General features: G+C 39.7%; 1 protein-coding gene across 1 annotated transcript in view; it reads right to left on the reverse strand.

The window, feature by feature from the left end:
• The window catches only part of ADGB (androglobin), a gene marked incomplete at its 5' end in the record, with an annotated part of 122874 nt that extends 108189 nt beyond the window's left edge, over nucleotides 1–14685 (reverse strand). Inside the window, 5 exons of the mRNA XM_081093567.1 lie at nucleotides 6410–6619; nucleotides 8548–8619; nucleotides 10634–10726; nucleotides 14369–14528; nucleotides 14663–14685. Of these exons, the coding sequence (XP_080949693.1) occupies nucleotides 6410–6619; nucleotides 8548–8619; nucleotides 10634–10726; nucleotides 14369–14528; nucleotides 14663–14685 (558 nt within the window). The remainder of the gene's footprint in view (nucleotides 1–6409; nucleotides 6620–8547; nucleotides 8620–10633; nucleotides 10727–14368; nucleotides 14529–14662) is intronic.
• Nucleotides 14686–15348: the final 663 nt, after the last annotated feature.

A 15348-nucleotide genomic window follows, 5' to 3' on the forward strand; every position in this document is an offset into this window, starting at 1 on the left:
CACACAAATTAAAAGAGTAACTAAGTATACTTATCAACATTAAGAATTTGCGTGTATTTTGACAGAAAAATTAATTACACATGTAGAAATCCAAGAAAAAAATAGTCATGAAAATGGGCAAAGTTATATACGCAATGATGCTATTTTACAGTATTATTTTTGTATTGGTGAAACACTGGTCTATAAATGTCTGTCAATGTGAAATTAGCAAAATATGTGTAGTCATTGTTGTATTCAAACAATGGAGTACAAGGTAGATAAACTGGCATAAAACAATGTCCATGATTAGGAAAAAAGTACTTTACAGAACAATAACTACTACATGATATTATTGGTGCTACAAATTCAATATAGTAGGTTTGCTTATGTTTATAAGGAAAAAAGTTTAGGAGGATATACATAAATCATTTTCTGTGATTGTCTATATAGGTAGAGTCAGGGAACTTTCATTTTCTACTCTGAACATTTTAACAATGTTTGAATTTGTTTTACTAAAAACATGTAGAATGTTAATAATAGTGAAATAAGAATTTAAAAATTTACATTTTGTAAAAAAAGTAATTGCATGTTAGAAAAATAGTTTATCATGGTATATATCTTGTTTATATGGTTTAAAGAACAACAAAATTTTCCCCAGTGGGAGAGATTTTGTTTCAAATGCAGACTGCAGGTTCTGCCCAAAGGGGGTCTGGGCTGGGCCATGGGAAGCACTTAAGGTTTTCTGCAACTCCACAGTTTAAGAAACTTTGGATTCAGGTTCTAGCTGGGTAGCTCAGTTGGTTAGAGCATCTTCCCAACACGCCAAGGTTGCAGGTTTGATCCCTGGTCAGGGCACATATAAGAATCAACCAACAGAGAAAACTAAGATGGCGGCATAGATAAACACCGGGAAATAGTCGCCTCCCACAACAATTGAAAATTAGCCTAAAGGACGGAGCAAACATCGTCCAAAACAACAGGAAGGCTGGCTGAGTGTAATTTCTACAACTAGAAGAAAAGAAAAGCACGCTGAGAGCCAGAGGAGCTGCGGAGGCTGAGTGCAGAGGTACGGCGGCGGCTCGCGCGCGCGGAAAGGGGGTGGCACCTGAGGACGCGGCTGTCTTTTTGAATCACAAGCTCCCGACTGCTCTAAACTCCGGTTCCGGGAAGTCTCTGGGGACCCAGGTCTCATACGGGGAGAGGCGGCTCTCTCAGGCGGCAGCGGGCGAACTTGAGGGCCGCTTTCCCTCAGAGGTGCTTGCAGCCGTTACCGGGACACTGAGACGCGCGACTCTGGGCGCGGAGAATCAGCCATTGCTTCTTTCTACGCCATTTGACTACCTGAGACCACGCCCCACCCGGGCTGCGGCAGAGGTTTTTGCATGTGAATGCCCCAGAACTTTGCAACCTGATAATTACCTAACTGCAGCCTGGCCAGCCAGACCCGGAACTTCCAAGAGAAGGCCCAAGGCCCCGCAGCGGCTTGCATTGCTTCACAGCTGAGCCTCTTCGTAGTTCCTGCTGTGTGGCCTCAGGCAGGGGCTGAATTAGCACCTCCTTAGATCCAGGAGCCACTGTACCCAGTGGTCAGAGGGGGACCATTCTCCCACTTCAGACACAGCTGCTTCCCACAGCCAATTGGCCTGGAGGTCAATTCCTCCCAGTGATCCTACAACTAGCGAGGCACCAAGAGTGCACCAAGAGTGTCCACCCCAGGTAACTGGGGAGGCTGAGCCACTGGGCCCTACAGGACACCTGGCGCGCAGGCCACTCTATCAACACAGGGAAGCAGCCAAAATGCGGAGACAAAGAAACAGGTCACGGAAACTAAGATGGCGGCATAGATAAACACCGGGAAATAGTCGCTCCACACAACAATTGAAAATTAGCCCAAAGGACGGAGCAAACATCATCCAAAACAACAGGAAGGCTGGCTGAGTGTAATTTCTACAACTAGAAGAAAAGAAAAGCACGCTGAGAGCCAGAGGAGCTGCGGAGGCTGAGTGCAGAGGTACGGCGGCGGCTCGCGCGCGCGGAAAGGGGGTGGCACCTGAGGACGCGGCTGTCTTTTTGAATCACAAGCTCCCGACTGCTCTGAACTCCGGTTCCGGGAAGTCTCTGGGGACCCAGGTCTCATACAGGGAGAGTCTGCTCTCTCAGGCAGCAGCGGGCGAACTTGGGGGCAGATTTCCCTCGGAGGTGCTTGCAGCCATTGCCGGGACACTGAGACGCGCGACTCTGGGCGCGGAGAATCAGCCATTGCTTCTTTCTACGGCCTTTGACTCCCTGAGACCCCGCCCCACCCAGGCTGCGGCAGAGGCTTTTGCATGTGAATGCCCCAGAACTTTGCAACCTGATAATTGCCTAACTGCAGCCGGGCCAGCCAGACCGGGAACTTCCAAGAGAAGGCCCAAGGCCCCGCAGCGGCTTGCATTGCTTCACAGCTGAGCCTCTTCGTAGTTCCTGCTGTGTGGCCTCAGGCAGGGGCTGAATTAGCACCTCCTTAGATCCAGGAGCCACTGTACCCAGTGGTCAGAGGGGGTCCATTCTCCCACTTCAGACACAGCTGCTTCCCACAGCCAATTGGCCTGGAGGTCAATTCCTTCCAGTGATCCTACAACAAGCGAGGCACCAAGAGTGCACCAAGAGTGTCCACCCCAGGTAACTGGGGAGGCTGAGCCACTGGGCCCTACAGGACACCTGGCGCGCAGGCCACTCTATCAACACAGGGAAGCAGCCAAAATGTGGAGACAAAGAAACAGGTCACAATTGGCAGAAACGGAGGAGGCCAGACGACTGGATTTAGAGTTCAAGGCCACGTTTATAAGGTTTGTCAAGAATTTTATGGAAACCGCCGATAAATTTAATGAATCCCTCAAGGAATATGGTGAGACCATGGAGGTCATGAAAAAGGACCAATTAGAAATTATGCATACACTGACTGAAATAAAGAATACTTTACAGAGATCCAACAGCAGACAAGAGGATCCCAAGAATCAAGTCAAAGATTTGAAATGCAAAGAAACAAAAAATACCCAACCGAAAAAGAAAAAAGAAAAGAGATTCAAAAAATATGAAGATAGTGTAAGGAACCTCTGGGACAACTTCAAGCGTACCAACATCAGAATTATAGGGGTACCAGAAGGAGAGAGAGGGCAAGATATTGAAAACCTTTTTGAAGAAATAATGACAGAAAACTTCCCCCACCTGGTGAAAGAAATGGACTTACAAGTCCAGGAAGCGCAGAGAACCCCAAACAAAAGGAATCCAAAGAGGACCACACCAAGACACATCATAATTAAAATGCCAAGAGCAAAAGATAAAGAGAGAATCTTAAAAGCAGCAAGAGAAAGACAGTCAGTTACCTACAAGGGAGTACCCATCCGACTGTCAGCTGATTTCTCAACAGAAACCATGCAGGCCAGAAGAGAGTGGCAAGAAATATTCAAAGAGATGAATAGCAAGAACCTGCAACCAAGATTACTTTATCCAGCAAAGCTATCATTCAGAATGGAAGGTCAGATAAAGAGCTTCACGGATAAGAAAAAGCTAAAGGAGTTCATCACCACCAAACCAGCATTATATGAAATGCTGAAAGGTATTCTTTAAGAAGAGGAAGAAGAAAAAGGAACTCTTACCATTTGCCACAGCATGGATGGAACTGGAGAGCGGATAAATACCACAAGATCTCACTTATTTGTGGAATATAATGAACAACATAAACTGATGAACAAGGACTGATCCAGAGACGGAGAGGCATTGATTGGACTGTCGGGCCTTGGAGGGAAGGTAGGGGAGGGTGGGGGCAAGGGGGAAAGATCAACCAAAGGACTTATATGCAAGCATATAGGCCTAACCAATGGACACGGACAACGGGGGGGTGAGGGGGTGAGCGGGGAGAGGGGGGGTAGAGGGTACACATATGTAATATCTTAATCAATAAAAAATATTAAAAAAAAAAAGAATCAACCAACAAATGCATCAATAAGTGTAACGACAAATTGATCTCTCTCTCTCGCTCTCTCTCTCTCTCTCTCTCTCTCTCTCTCTTTCTCCATAAAAATCTATAAAAGATAAACTGAATTCTACAATAATATTGTCCTTAAAAAGTACAAGGTTTAATCTGAAACAAAAACTAATACATTTTTTTATACCAATAGATTGATGGCAACTGGGGAAAATTATTGGTCCCAATGTGTGTGTTTTCTGTTTCTTCAGAGGCAAATGGAAGCATTGGGACAATCATGGAAAGGCTGCCAAGAGCAATGAATATTTCAAGTGGAAAGCAATAATGAATTTGTTTCTTTCAAGGAGCCAAAAGAATGAGAATGCTGACATTGGAAAGTACATGACCAGACTGTATAGATCCCAGTAGTTGTGTCATCACTGCAGTGAAAGAAGAGAAAACTGCTCTGTTTCGTAACGCTGTTCTTTATGCTACACAGTACATTCTTGTCTGGCTGATGTCAAAGAACCTTGATGCTTTTTACTTTGAATCCAAACTGGAAATAATGGGAATACCTTTATGGGAAAAACTGGAATGAAAATCTGAACTTTAAATTTCATATAGAGAGGCTCTGAGACCTCAAGGACTGACTATGTTATCTATACATTTTTTTAAAAAATGTCTGAATCTAAGTAGGTTTGGGATAGTTAGGAATCAGTATAAAGAGAAATAAATCACATTTTTCTATGCAAAATGGAATGTAGTATTAATAAATGTTGATCCCTGTCTGGAAGGCAATTTGAAAAGAAGGAAGGATGTCAGGAAGCAGAGAGAGAGACAGAGGGGGGCGGGGGAGAGAGAGAGAGAGAGAGAGAGAGAGAGAGAGAGAGAGAGAGAGATTGAGGTTGAAACTAATACCGTTGGTTTAATGTTTTGCTGATGCTGTTTTGAAATTCTTAATACCTTCAAACTCAATCTCAAGTCAGGTTTAAGTGAATGTGCAGAACTGGGGGCCAAATGCCCAGACATCTGACCTCCTCACTCTTCCCCTGTTTACCTTCTTTCCATCATCCCTCAACACTATCTACTGGGAATCCACTTTCTCAATGCCATAGCCTCCCTTTCACACCTCTGCACAGTCTACCTCCTGATGATAAATAAATAGATAATAGAATTTAGGAAGTTAATTTCTCTTTTAATAACTTTTTAAAAAATATGACTTCATTAATTTCAGAGATAGGAAGGGAGAGGAGAGAGAGAGAAACATCAATGATGAGAGAGAATCACTTATTGGCTGCCTTGAGCCTGAAACCCAGGCATGTGCCCTGACTAGGAATTGAACTGTGACCTTCTGGTCATGGGTTGATGCTCAACCACTGAGTCACACAGGCTGGGCTTTTCTAACAATATTTTGACTTTCAAGGTCTATTGTCTTGCTGTGAATATCAAAAACAAACCCCCAAATCCTATTTTGGAAAATTGTAGCTAAACTTGTCTTCTTTACTTTCGCCTTCCCACTGTAATGGTCCTTTTAATTCCTAAGCATTGGTCTTTCCACGTCCCGTATCCCGGCCAGATGGATGGCTTGGCCTCATTAAGAATAACTCATGTTCCTAGATATGTAGAATGGAATGTATAACTCTCCATGCTTTGCCCACCTCTTCCAATGTATGAGAACATTCTCAGTGACTACGACCAGTTTCATAGGTATATGACCTTTCACACAAGACCCCACGCTCAGAAGGGCCTCATATTTGGTTTAAAGTGCTATTACTGCCTTGAAATTTCTAACAATTTTTGAACAAGCAAATCCTGTAGCTGGTCTTGCCTGGGACTCTGGGTCTTTAGAAAGAGAAATTTCCCCATGAACAACCCAAAGGTGTCTAATATAATCTAGCATTGCTACCTGTGGTGTGCGTCTACTTTGTCCTAATAACGGAGGGGTTTTTGATTCTCTATTTGTACTTCTTACTATCCCACTGGCTTCCTTTTAGGCAGAGGTAAAACTTTCTGTGTCACTGTAAGGTTTGTTAACATGAAAACAAATCTCAAGTTTAGGACAAAAAACACACACCAAAAAACACAAAACTATGGGATCAGGTTCCTCAACAGCAGCAAGTGCCAGGAGAGGAGTGGACCATGCTCCAGCACTTCCTCCTGCTCATGACCCTGACAGCACATCGCAGAGAAAAGAGGAAGGGAGACAGCCCTGTGCATCCACCTGCCTGTGCAGCCTGCCTGCCTGAACCACAAACTGGTTCATGAAGCACCGGTTTAAAAAGCTCAGGGAACTGGTATCACAGGAGAAACAACTGTTTCTTATTAATCCCAAATTACGAATGCAGGACATTTCCCCCCACTCGCTACCGGATTGATATCCTGCACAAACTGCATCGTTTTATGTTCGCCTAGGTATCAGCCCGTAGGCAGACATACTTCAATATTAAAGAAAATGAATGTCAATGCACACGAACATGAACTTACCATCCAGTACAGTTTCACAATATACTTTCCGTAGCTATTGTACAAAGGCATGTGACCCTTCACAGCTTTGCACAGAGAGTAGATGTGTTCCCAGGGCTTCCAGATGGGAACAGGAGGTTCCCCTGTAGTCCCTTTAAAGCTATTGTTCAAAATAGCCCCATTGAATATCTTCCACACTGCATAGATTTCGCTGATAATCCATCTCATCAACTATAGACAAAAACCATTAGTGTTAATTAATTTTCAGTTGGCACTGTAATTTAGGTGAGAAATTAGTTTAAAACCTACTTCCAATAATAATATTAAATTCATATATAATGTGTTCACATTTTCATTTCTGACCTACAGAATAAAGTCATACATCTTGCTTTTGTTTGGGGGAAGTATTGTCATATTACAGGCTAACAAATGTAATATTAAACATACTCTTAGCTAAGGTCTGTCTTCCAGAGTAAACTTTCAATGACCTCCATTTGACATTGACCTTCATTTGAATTCTGTGTGTGTGTGTTTGGGAGAGAGAGAGAGAGAGAGAGAGAGAGAGAGAGAGAGAGAGAGAGAGAGAGAGAGAGAATGCTCCTGAAAACAGTGATTTACTTTGGAATTAACTTTTTATAAATGAGGGAGCTACTTCTCTGTAAATGTTGAGAAGTTTGAGGGGAAAAAAATCTCTTATCGATAGGACTAATTAGACAAGGAATGAGACATGAAAAAAATTAAAATTGCACACATACTTAAATATAATCTAAACTCATATTTCATGTGTTGATCTATAGATGCAGAAATGCTCCAAGTGAAACTCCCACTCGCAGTGTTAAAACGGGCAGGAAGGCCCAGTGGGGAGCTGAGCTTTGGAGTAGAAATAGAGACCAGGATTTGAATCCTCCTACAAATCCTTCTGTTCTTGAGTAAGTCACTTCAGCCTCTATCAATTTCAGTTTTTCATCTATTAAATGTAGATTAAACTATTTATTTTTCAGCCTTCTTTGTAATAGAAACAATACACAAGAAATCTATGTGTCACAGTGAGTGTTGAGGAAAGCCATTACTACCCTCAGTAGTACTAGCTTTTCTGAAATATTCATCTCATGTTTTACTGACTGGTATTTACAGATTAAATACTTGAAACTGATCTCATAAGATTTATGTTTTTCTTAATTTGCTTTATCTAGAAACTTTCTTAAATTTTGGTTAAGTTGAAATAGGCCAATCAGATATCCTCTTATATATATGAAAATACTATATATTATTTTATAATTTCCTCTCTTGAAAAATAAAAAAGCTAAAGTCTATATATGTTTAAGATTCATAAATTTGGAGATAATTTTGTTGAGACACTAAACATAAGAAAGAACAAAGGGTTTGAATCAATAATGACTATGCTCCACTCTTCTAACTGATCTTAAAAGAAAACGTTCAAAAATCCCCTGTCTCTGAAATAACTACCTTGGGGAAGTGGAACAAGTCTGCTTCTGATGGATAAAACGCAGGGTGGGGAGGTGGGGAAGTGCATCCCCACAGGAAGTAGAACTGCTGTGCTGAATATCTGGCTTGTTTAGAGGAGGTGTTGCAATCAAACCGCACCCCATGATTTCCCCCACATTAGCAAATCAAACTATGTAACGCCCCCCTCTCTCTCAGAGAACAACTTAAGTCAATTGCCAGGCAAGTGGAGATGGAGGAGAAGAGCCTAGTCAGGGGTGGGCAAACTTTTTGACTCGAGGGCCACAATGGGTTCTTAAACTGGACCGGAGGGCTGGAACAAAAGCATGGGTGGAGTGTTTGTGTGAACTAATATAAATTCAAAGTAAACATCATTACATAAAAGGGTACAGTCTTTTTTTCAATAGTTTTATTCATTTCAAGTGGGCCGTAGTTTACCCACGGCTGGGGCCCTAGATTGTGAGAAGCCAGTACCTGGGCAGAAGAGGGGAACAAGCAGTGCTGATACTAACAACTCCCACAATTTGCATGCTGAACTCAAAGGGGCTTCCCTTTCCCTTTGAATGTCCAGTGTATTAACAGCTCAGTTATACCAAAACTTAAAGGTGAGCAAAGGAGAAGTGAGACTGGGAATTGCTAAAGCTGGTCCGGAAGGCATTTTGCAATGAGGCTTTAGTTCGTGCTTCTGTACATACCTCACTGCAGAGTAAATGTTCATTTACTGAAAACAAGTCAAACGTGGTTTCATTCTTTACAACTACTGGAACCTGAAATAAAATATTTTAAAGAAGATATTATTCCGTAGAAAATAGAAAGGATATGTAGCTCATGCACTGTCCACAGGCCAAACCCAATTTCATATCTCAAAACCAGAGAATGACCTATTTAATCTATCTATCTATCTATCTATCTATCTATCTATCTATCTATCTATCTATCTGAGTAGACTGAAATAGAGTAAATTTTATATAGAAAGGCCATTACTGCCCTAACTGGTTTGGCTCAGTGGATAGAGCGTCGGCCTGCGGACTGAAAGGTCCCGGGTTTGATTCCGGTCAAGGGCATGTACCTTGGTTGCAGGCACATCCCCAGTGGGAGGTGTGCAGGAGGCAGCTGATCGATGTTTCTCTCTCATTGATGTTTCTAACTCTCTCTCTGTCTCTCTCTCTCTCTCTGTCTCTGTCTCTGTCTCTCTCCCTTTCTCTGTGTAAAAAATCAATAAAATATATTTTTTTTAAAAAAGAAAGGCCATTACTATTTTGCAGAATTTTTGTCTAAACTTTATATATGTCTATATTTAATTAGTCTCAGTATAAAATGTATTTATCACAGTGGACCTAGACACTAAAACTTGAAGAACACTATCTGAAGATTTCCCCACAGAGCTAGACTTTCAGTTCTGTCTGTCCACACACCAACATGATGGATCAAAAGAAGTCAGTGCCCAAGGGGAGTAGAGGTAGAGGGATGTCAATATTATGATAAATGTTGGTGGAAGTATCATCAATAATAATCAATTAATTTATTTTTAGTATAAGTGTATCTCTCAGAAATAAGGTATTCTAAAAAGAACAAAATATGGTTTATAAAACTGTTCTACTTATTCAAATTTATGACACTCCCATTTCATGGCATTCATATCCTTTATTTGCATGGAATGCAAATTCTGCAGTTAAATTGAGCAGAGCTTGAATATTATAAATAATATCTTTATATTAAGTGCATTATATTAACATCATAAATTTGTAGTCTTTATGTCAACATTACTTAACATTGTAAGGAATTTATAGGCATGCTTCATGTATATTTGATTCCTTACATTTAAAATGTCTTACAAGTAGACATTCCATAGTTACTCTGATGAAGAGAGATGTATCTTTCCATTTTCTCATTTTAGTATTTTTAAATTTAGGATTATCTGACTTCCTCATCTAGTAACAGTAATTGAAAAATATGGTGGATAAATTATATTTTCTTGCATTGGTAGTGCTTATAAAGGATAAAACTTTTGGGTTAAAATCACTTTGTGTAGAAACAGAGATTCAATGGATTCCATAATGTATACAAGAATCAGCTCCATTACAACCATTTGACTAGCTAACTAGTAACTAATTAAGCCAACTGATTTTCTATGCATTAAATAAAAATAATAGAAGATCCAAGAAGGGAAAAAAGGCATTAATGATAATTAAGCACTTGGAAACAACACATATATTTAAATGAACATAGCTATTAGGAAGATAGACCAGTGGGTCTGACATTTCGTGTACATAAGTGCTATTTTACAGAAAGGTTTCTCAGATGATGTCCTAGTCAATATGACGAAAGGGCTGGGTGTAGGGTCCAGAAATGAAGGTGGCCCGTGGAAAGTGCTTCAACAATCCCTGGGAGAGAGAGATCCAAATGCAAGTCTCTTGGGCTTGAAAATTAAGGCTAATAAACACTAAAGTAAACAGACCTTCGTGCCATATAAGTTCCTGCTAAAAAGTAGAAAGTCTGTCAGAAATTAAGGGCTATAATATGACATCATGGGGAGGAGAAAAAGAAAACTGGGGGCTCTAAACAAAATTTTAATATTCTTTTGGAAATCAGTACAAGCAATATTCAACCATACTGATAAACATTTATTTCTAATTTAAATTCAAAACGCAATTACTTATTATTATTGAATACCACAAGAAAAAATTATCCTAAATTGTTTAAAAATGTAGATTTTCATAATTAACACATTACATACCATCATTAATATGTATTTTGTTTAATAATAAAAATTATTCTTACCCGATTAAATAAAAAATCCTGTGGACGTTTCCAGGAATAAACTTTCAGTGATGGTGGTAATTCAATCTTGCCTTCAGGGTCTTCAAAACAATGCTACATAAAAATATATTAAGTTTTATCTCCATATGGTTTTATTAAAATAAAAACAGCTCAATCTTAGGAATTAATAATGCATAGATCAACAAAAAGGCATTTATAGAGTATTGTGTATGTTTGTTCTCAGAGCTAGTTTATGGAGTATTTGGGAAATACTAGAAGTTAATGATTCTGTATTTAATTCATGAAATCTTGATTGCCGAGTAGCATTTTGATTGCAGACGAAACAGTACAAGCAAGCATGAGCTTCTTTGGAATGTGAATTAGGAATGGAGGGAAAACAATTTTGGATAGGCCAGATATGGAGTTACTTCCCACTGAAAATACTGTTTCGTTTTGCTGTTGTTTTTAACTTAATAGAGAAAATTGAACAAGTTTACTTGTCAACTGTTAGAATCCATAAACAAGACAATATATATATGAAATGTGTACCTTTGATTTGACTTTCATTTATTGTTTTAATTAAAGTTGTTATTTTGAGATAATTATACATTCATATGCCATTGTGTGAAATAATATGAGCGTTCCTGCTTTCTCTTTTCCCAATGGTAACATCTTGCAAAACTATACTACAATATCACAACCAGGAAACAGGCATTGAAACAGTCAAGATACAGAACAATTTCATCAGCACCAGGATCCTTCCTATGCCCTTTTATAGCCACACCTACCCTAAACTCCACATTCAGTGCTTAATCCCTACCACCTAGCAATCACTAATCTGGGTCCTATTTCGGTAATTGTGCCATTTCCATCATGTTATATGAATTGAATCATAAAGTATGTAGCTTTTTGGACCTGCTTTTATCCCCTCTCAGCCTAATTCTCTGGAGATTAATTTCATCCAAGTTGTTGTATGTATCAATAGTTTGTTCTTGTTTATTGTTGAGCAATAGCGCCTGATATGGATATTTGTTTGCTTACCATCTGTCCATTGAAGAACATCTGGACAGTTTCCAGTTCGAGGCTGTTGCTAATAAAGTTGCTATGAACATTTGTATACAGGTTCTAGATTCTGTGTAAACATATTTACATATTCCTGGGATAAATGCCCCAGATTAAATTCATTCAATTTTGAGGTCAATTAATGAGCTCTGAAGAAAAAATGATATCTAAGAGTCTACTCACAAGTATTAGTGGTCTAGTAAATTAGAGAGGCAGCGACTGTGTAAAAGTTTTCACAGCTCATAAGGGTGTGTGTGTGTGTGTGTGTGTGTGTGTGTGTGTAACTCCTTACAAGAAATAATATGAAAAGTGGTAGGAATACAAACAAGATACTTAAGAAATATGAACTATCTGCACAGGGAAAAGGTAACTAAATTTCATATGAATGAATGGGGATGAGGGAGAATAAATACTGTTTTGTGATGTTCATGGTTAATCATATTTTTATTCCAATGCTCGAGTGTCCTGAGAATGGGTTATATTTGAGGGCATCATCTAAACGTTAAAGCTAAGTGTCTACCAGTATATGTATCTGGAACATGTGGTTTATTGACACATTTAAGATACTGGAATAATTTGGATGGAGACAAAGGCAACCCCAACATCTAGTTAAATGATTCATGAATCAGTTTTTTTTACAATAGGCTGAGGTTTCCAGAAGCTGTATTAGACTTCTGGGGTTCCCTCCCATTGTTTTTTCCCTTGCAAATATTAATTTGGTTAAAGTCCTCTATCTGGCAATTCAAGAATCAGAGTCTCCTGTGGTTCTGTTTATATTACCTGATTTTTCTTCTTGGTTTTCAGTTGCTTGGTTCTATTTATCTTCATGTCTAGTAAAATTGACTGTATGTTATACACTGAACATAATTTTTATAGGCTCTAAATAATAATGTCTTCCTCCAGAGAGGAGGATTTTATTCTCTTCTGGCAGGCAGAGTCAAGATGAACTTGACCCAGTCAAGAATGGGCCTCAGGATTTGGTAAGGCTGGTGTAAATTTGGTTTGCCCTTCCTCAGTACAGAACACTATAGGCACAGCGGAGTCCTACCTGAAAGGATGGAGGGTTTATTGGGGTCCTTTCCCTTGGTGTACCCTAAATTCCAATTTCTGGCAATAGCACCAGGAATTCTCTAATTCTTTTCTCAGTTATTTAGCCTTCAAACTGCTAACTTTTTACTCATTTTCTTAGCAGCAAAAGCTTCAAATACATAGCTTAGAAGTTAGGCAAATGTAAAATAAAATTATATGCAAAATTTTCAGATCACTTCTCTGTAGTTACCTCTGGGACTTTGGACAAGTTCTGCCTACTTTGGCAGCCCTTAATGATTCTGTCCCTTCTGATATGAGCACCAAGGCATTAGTATGTACTTGGACTCTAATTACCATGACTTAAATTAATAAATGTCTTTGAGAGACACAAATAAACAAAACCAAGGCAAATGTGGGCTCATCCTGGTTTGATTCCCTTTTCTATAGGATTTGAGCCCCTCACATTAAGTTAATGGTAACTTTTCCATTTCACTTTACTTTAGGTATATTTCTTATATCCACCTTGCAATACTTCATCGTATACTTCTCAGTTTGGTACACCCATCATATCCTTTCATTGCCATCACTTAGCTGAAGAAGGGGACTAGACTCTGGGCTTGCAAAGAAGGTTTAATCCATCTGAGGCTGATACCCTGATCACTAGCTCCACCTCTAAAGTAGTGGGCTTCTGTAAAGTTTCAGGGATATCTGCTATGGTTTGATGCCTAAGGCAATTAATCCTGATTTAAAAAAATCAATGTTGCAAATCACGGCTAAGAGCTCTTGTGCCAATATATCACAGAAATGTAAGCACAGCCTTGGAGTGTGCACCACTCATTCCAGTGGCGGGACTGCTGCTTCCCAAGCCATGAATGCTGACGTTGAGGAACAGAACTGGGGTAGGGGAGCAAGGTTCTTCCCCAGATGGTACCACTTGGCACTGTTGTAATAACCAGGATTTGGGCTGGTGATCAGCTGCTTCACTAAGGATTTGCACATCTTCCTGATGTAAACTCACCCACAGTCTCCATAAGTTTGGAACTGCTGTTTAAATATGTAAAATAGCCCTGGGTGGTATGTCTCAGTTGGTTGGGCATCATCCCTTGCACCAAAAGGTTGCCGGTTTGATTTCTGTTCGATTTCCAATCAGGGCACATTGCCCAGGTTTTAGGCTAGATCCCCAGCAGGAGACAGGCAACCAATCAATCTTTCGCTCTCACATTTCTCTCTCTCTCTCTCTCTCTCTCTCTCTCTCTCTCTCTCTCTCTCTCTCTCTCTCCTCTCTCTCTCTCAACAATCTTTCCTGTAATCTCCAAATAACAGCTCACAAATCTTCAGAGGTCTCTCATTTTCTAAATCACAGCTGGTTAAGGAAATGCCTGGCTCCCACCTCTGTCCAAAACCCACTAGCTCACCTGTCCTATCCATTTCCCTTTTGTCTCATTATACCTCTGTGGTCATCTCCCTCGTCCTATTTATTCAAGGGTGATTCACCAAAGCTCAAGACCAAGGCTGGATGACAAGGTAGGATGAGGGAGGACAAAACAGAAGTTCCCTTTTGAATGGAGGCCGTGGAGAGAAAAGTACACTTACAGGTGAGCAAATCTTTTTCTATGGTAGAGTTAAAGACCAAAATGAAATCCAGTCACCTTCACATTTACTTACAAATATAGGGCTTTTCCCCGCTTTGTCTTTTTCTTTTCCACCTTTGCCTGCATCCCACTTTTCTGCATTGATGTCAATTTCATTCCATTCTGGCCAGATTGGGAATTTCCACTTCTTCTGTTCAACAGTACTTTGGGTATTACTACCAAAAGAGTACTGACTAGAAACAGAGGGGGAGGGAGGTGGGTTAGTTTTAATTCAAATCTCTGAGGTGAAATGTTAGATTAATTGCATAACATAATGTAATTCTCTTGTCAGCAGTCATGGTAAATGCATTTTTCAATACAGTCATACCTATGGCCACACAGCTTCCACATGTTAGGGTTCTAAAGACTGAAATATCCTCAACAGACTATTCCATAAATAAATGTTGTACATTAGTCCCTACTTATTAATGCAGGACATTCATCATAAACCTATAAGATGCTATATATTTATATACAATTCCCACTTGAAAATCCTTTACATGTATAATACTCATAGCTTTTTGAAGATTAGTACAAATGTAATTTTTATTTTTCTCAGGATAAAAGTACTATGTGATCATTATTTTAAAAGAAAATTTATGTCCTAACCGGTTTGTCTCAGTGGGTAGTATAGGCCTGTGGACTGAAAGGTCCCAGGTTCGATTCCGATCAAGGGCATGTACCTTGGTTGCGGGCACATCCCCAGTGGGGGGTGTGCAGAAGGCAGCTGATCAATGTTTCTCTCTCATCGATGTTTCTAACTCTCTATCCCTCTCCCTTTCTCTCTGTAAAAAATCAATAAAATATATTTTTTAAAAAAATAAAAATAAATAAAAAGAAAATTTAACAAATTAGATAAATAAAAGGGCATACCCAATCCATTCTAGAAACCACATTAACAACTGCCCACTTCCTTAAGCTAATATATAAGAATATACATCTTTTTTTCAAAGATGACATCATTCAGCATACTCTTTTTATAGACTGCTCTTATCCACTTATCAGCATATTGTT

This window comes from Myotis nattereri (assembly GCF_964212035.1).
Source record: "Myotis nattereri genome assembly, chromosome: 6".
Lineage (NCBI taxonomy): Eukaryota > Metazoa > Chordata > Mammalia > Chiroptera > Vespertilionidae > Myotis > Myotis nattereri.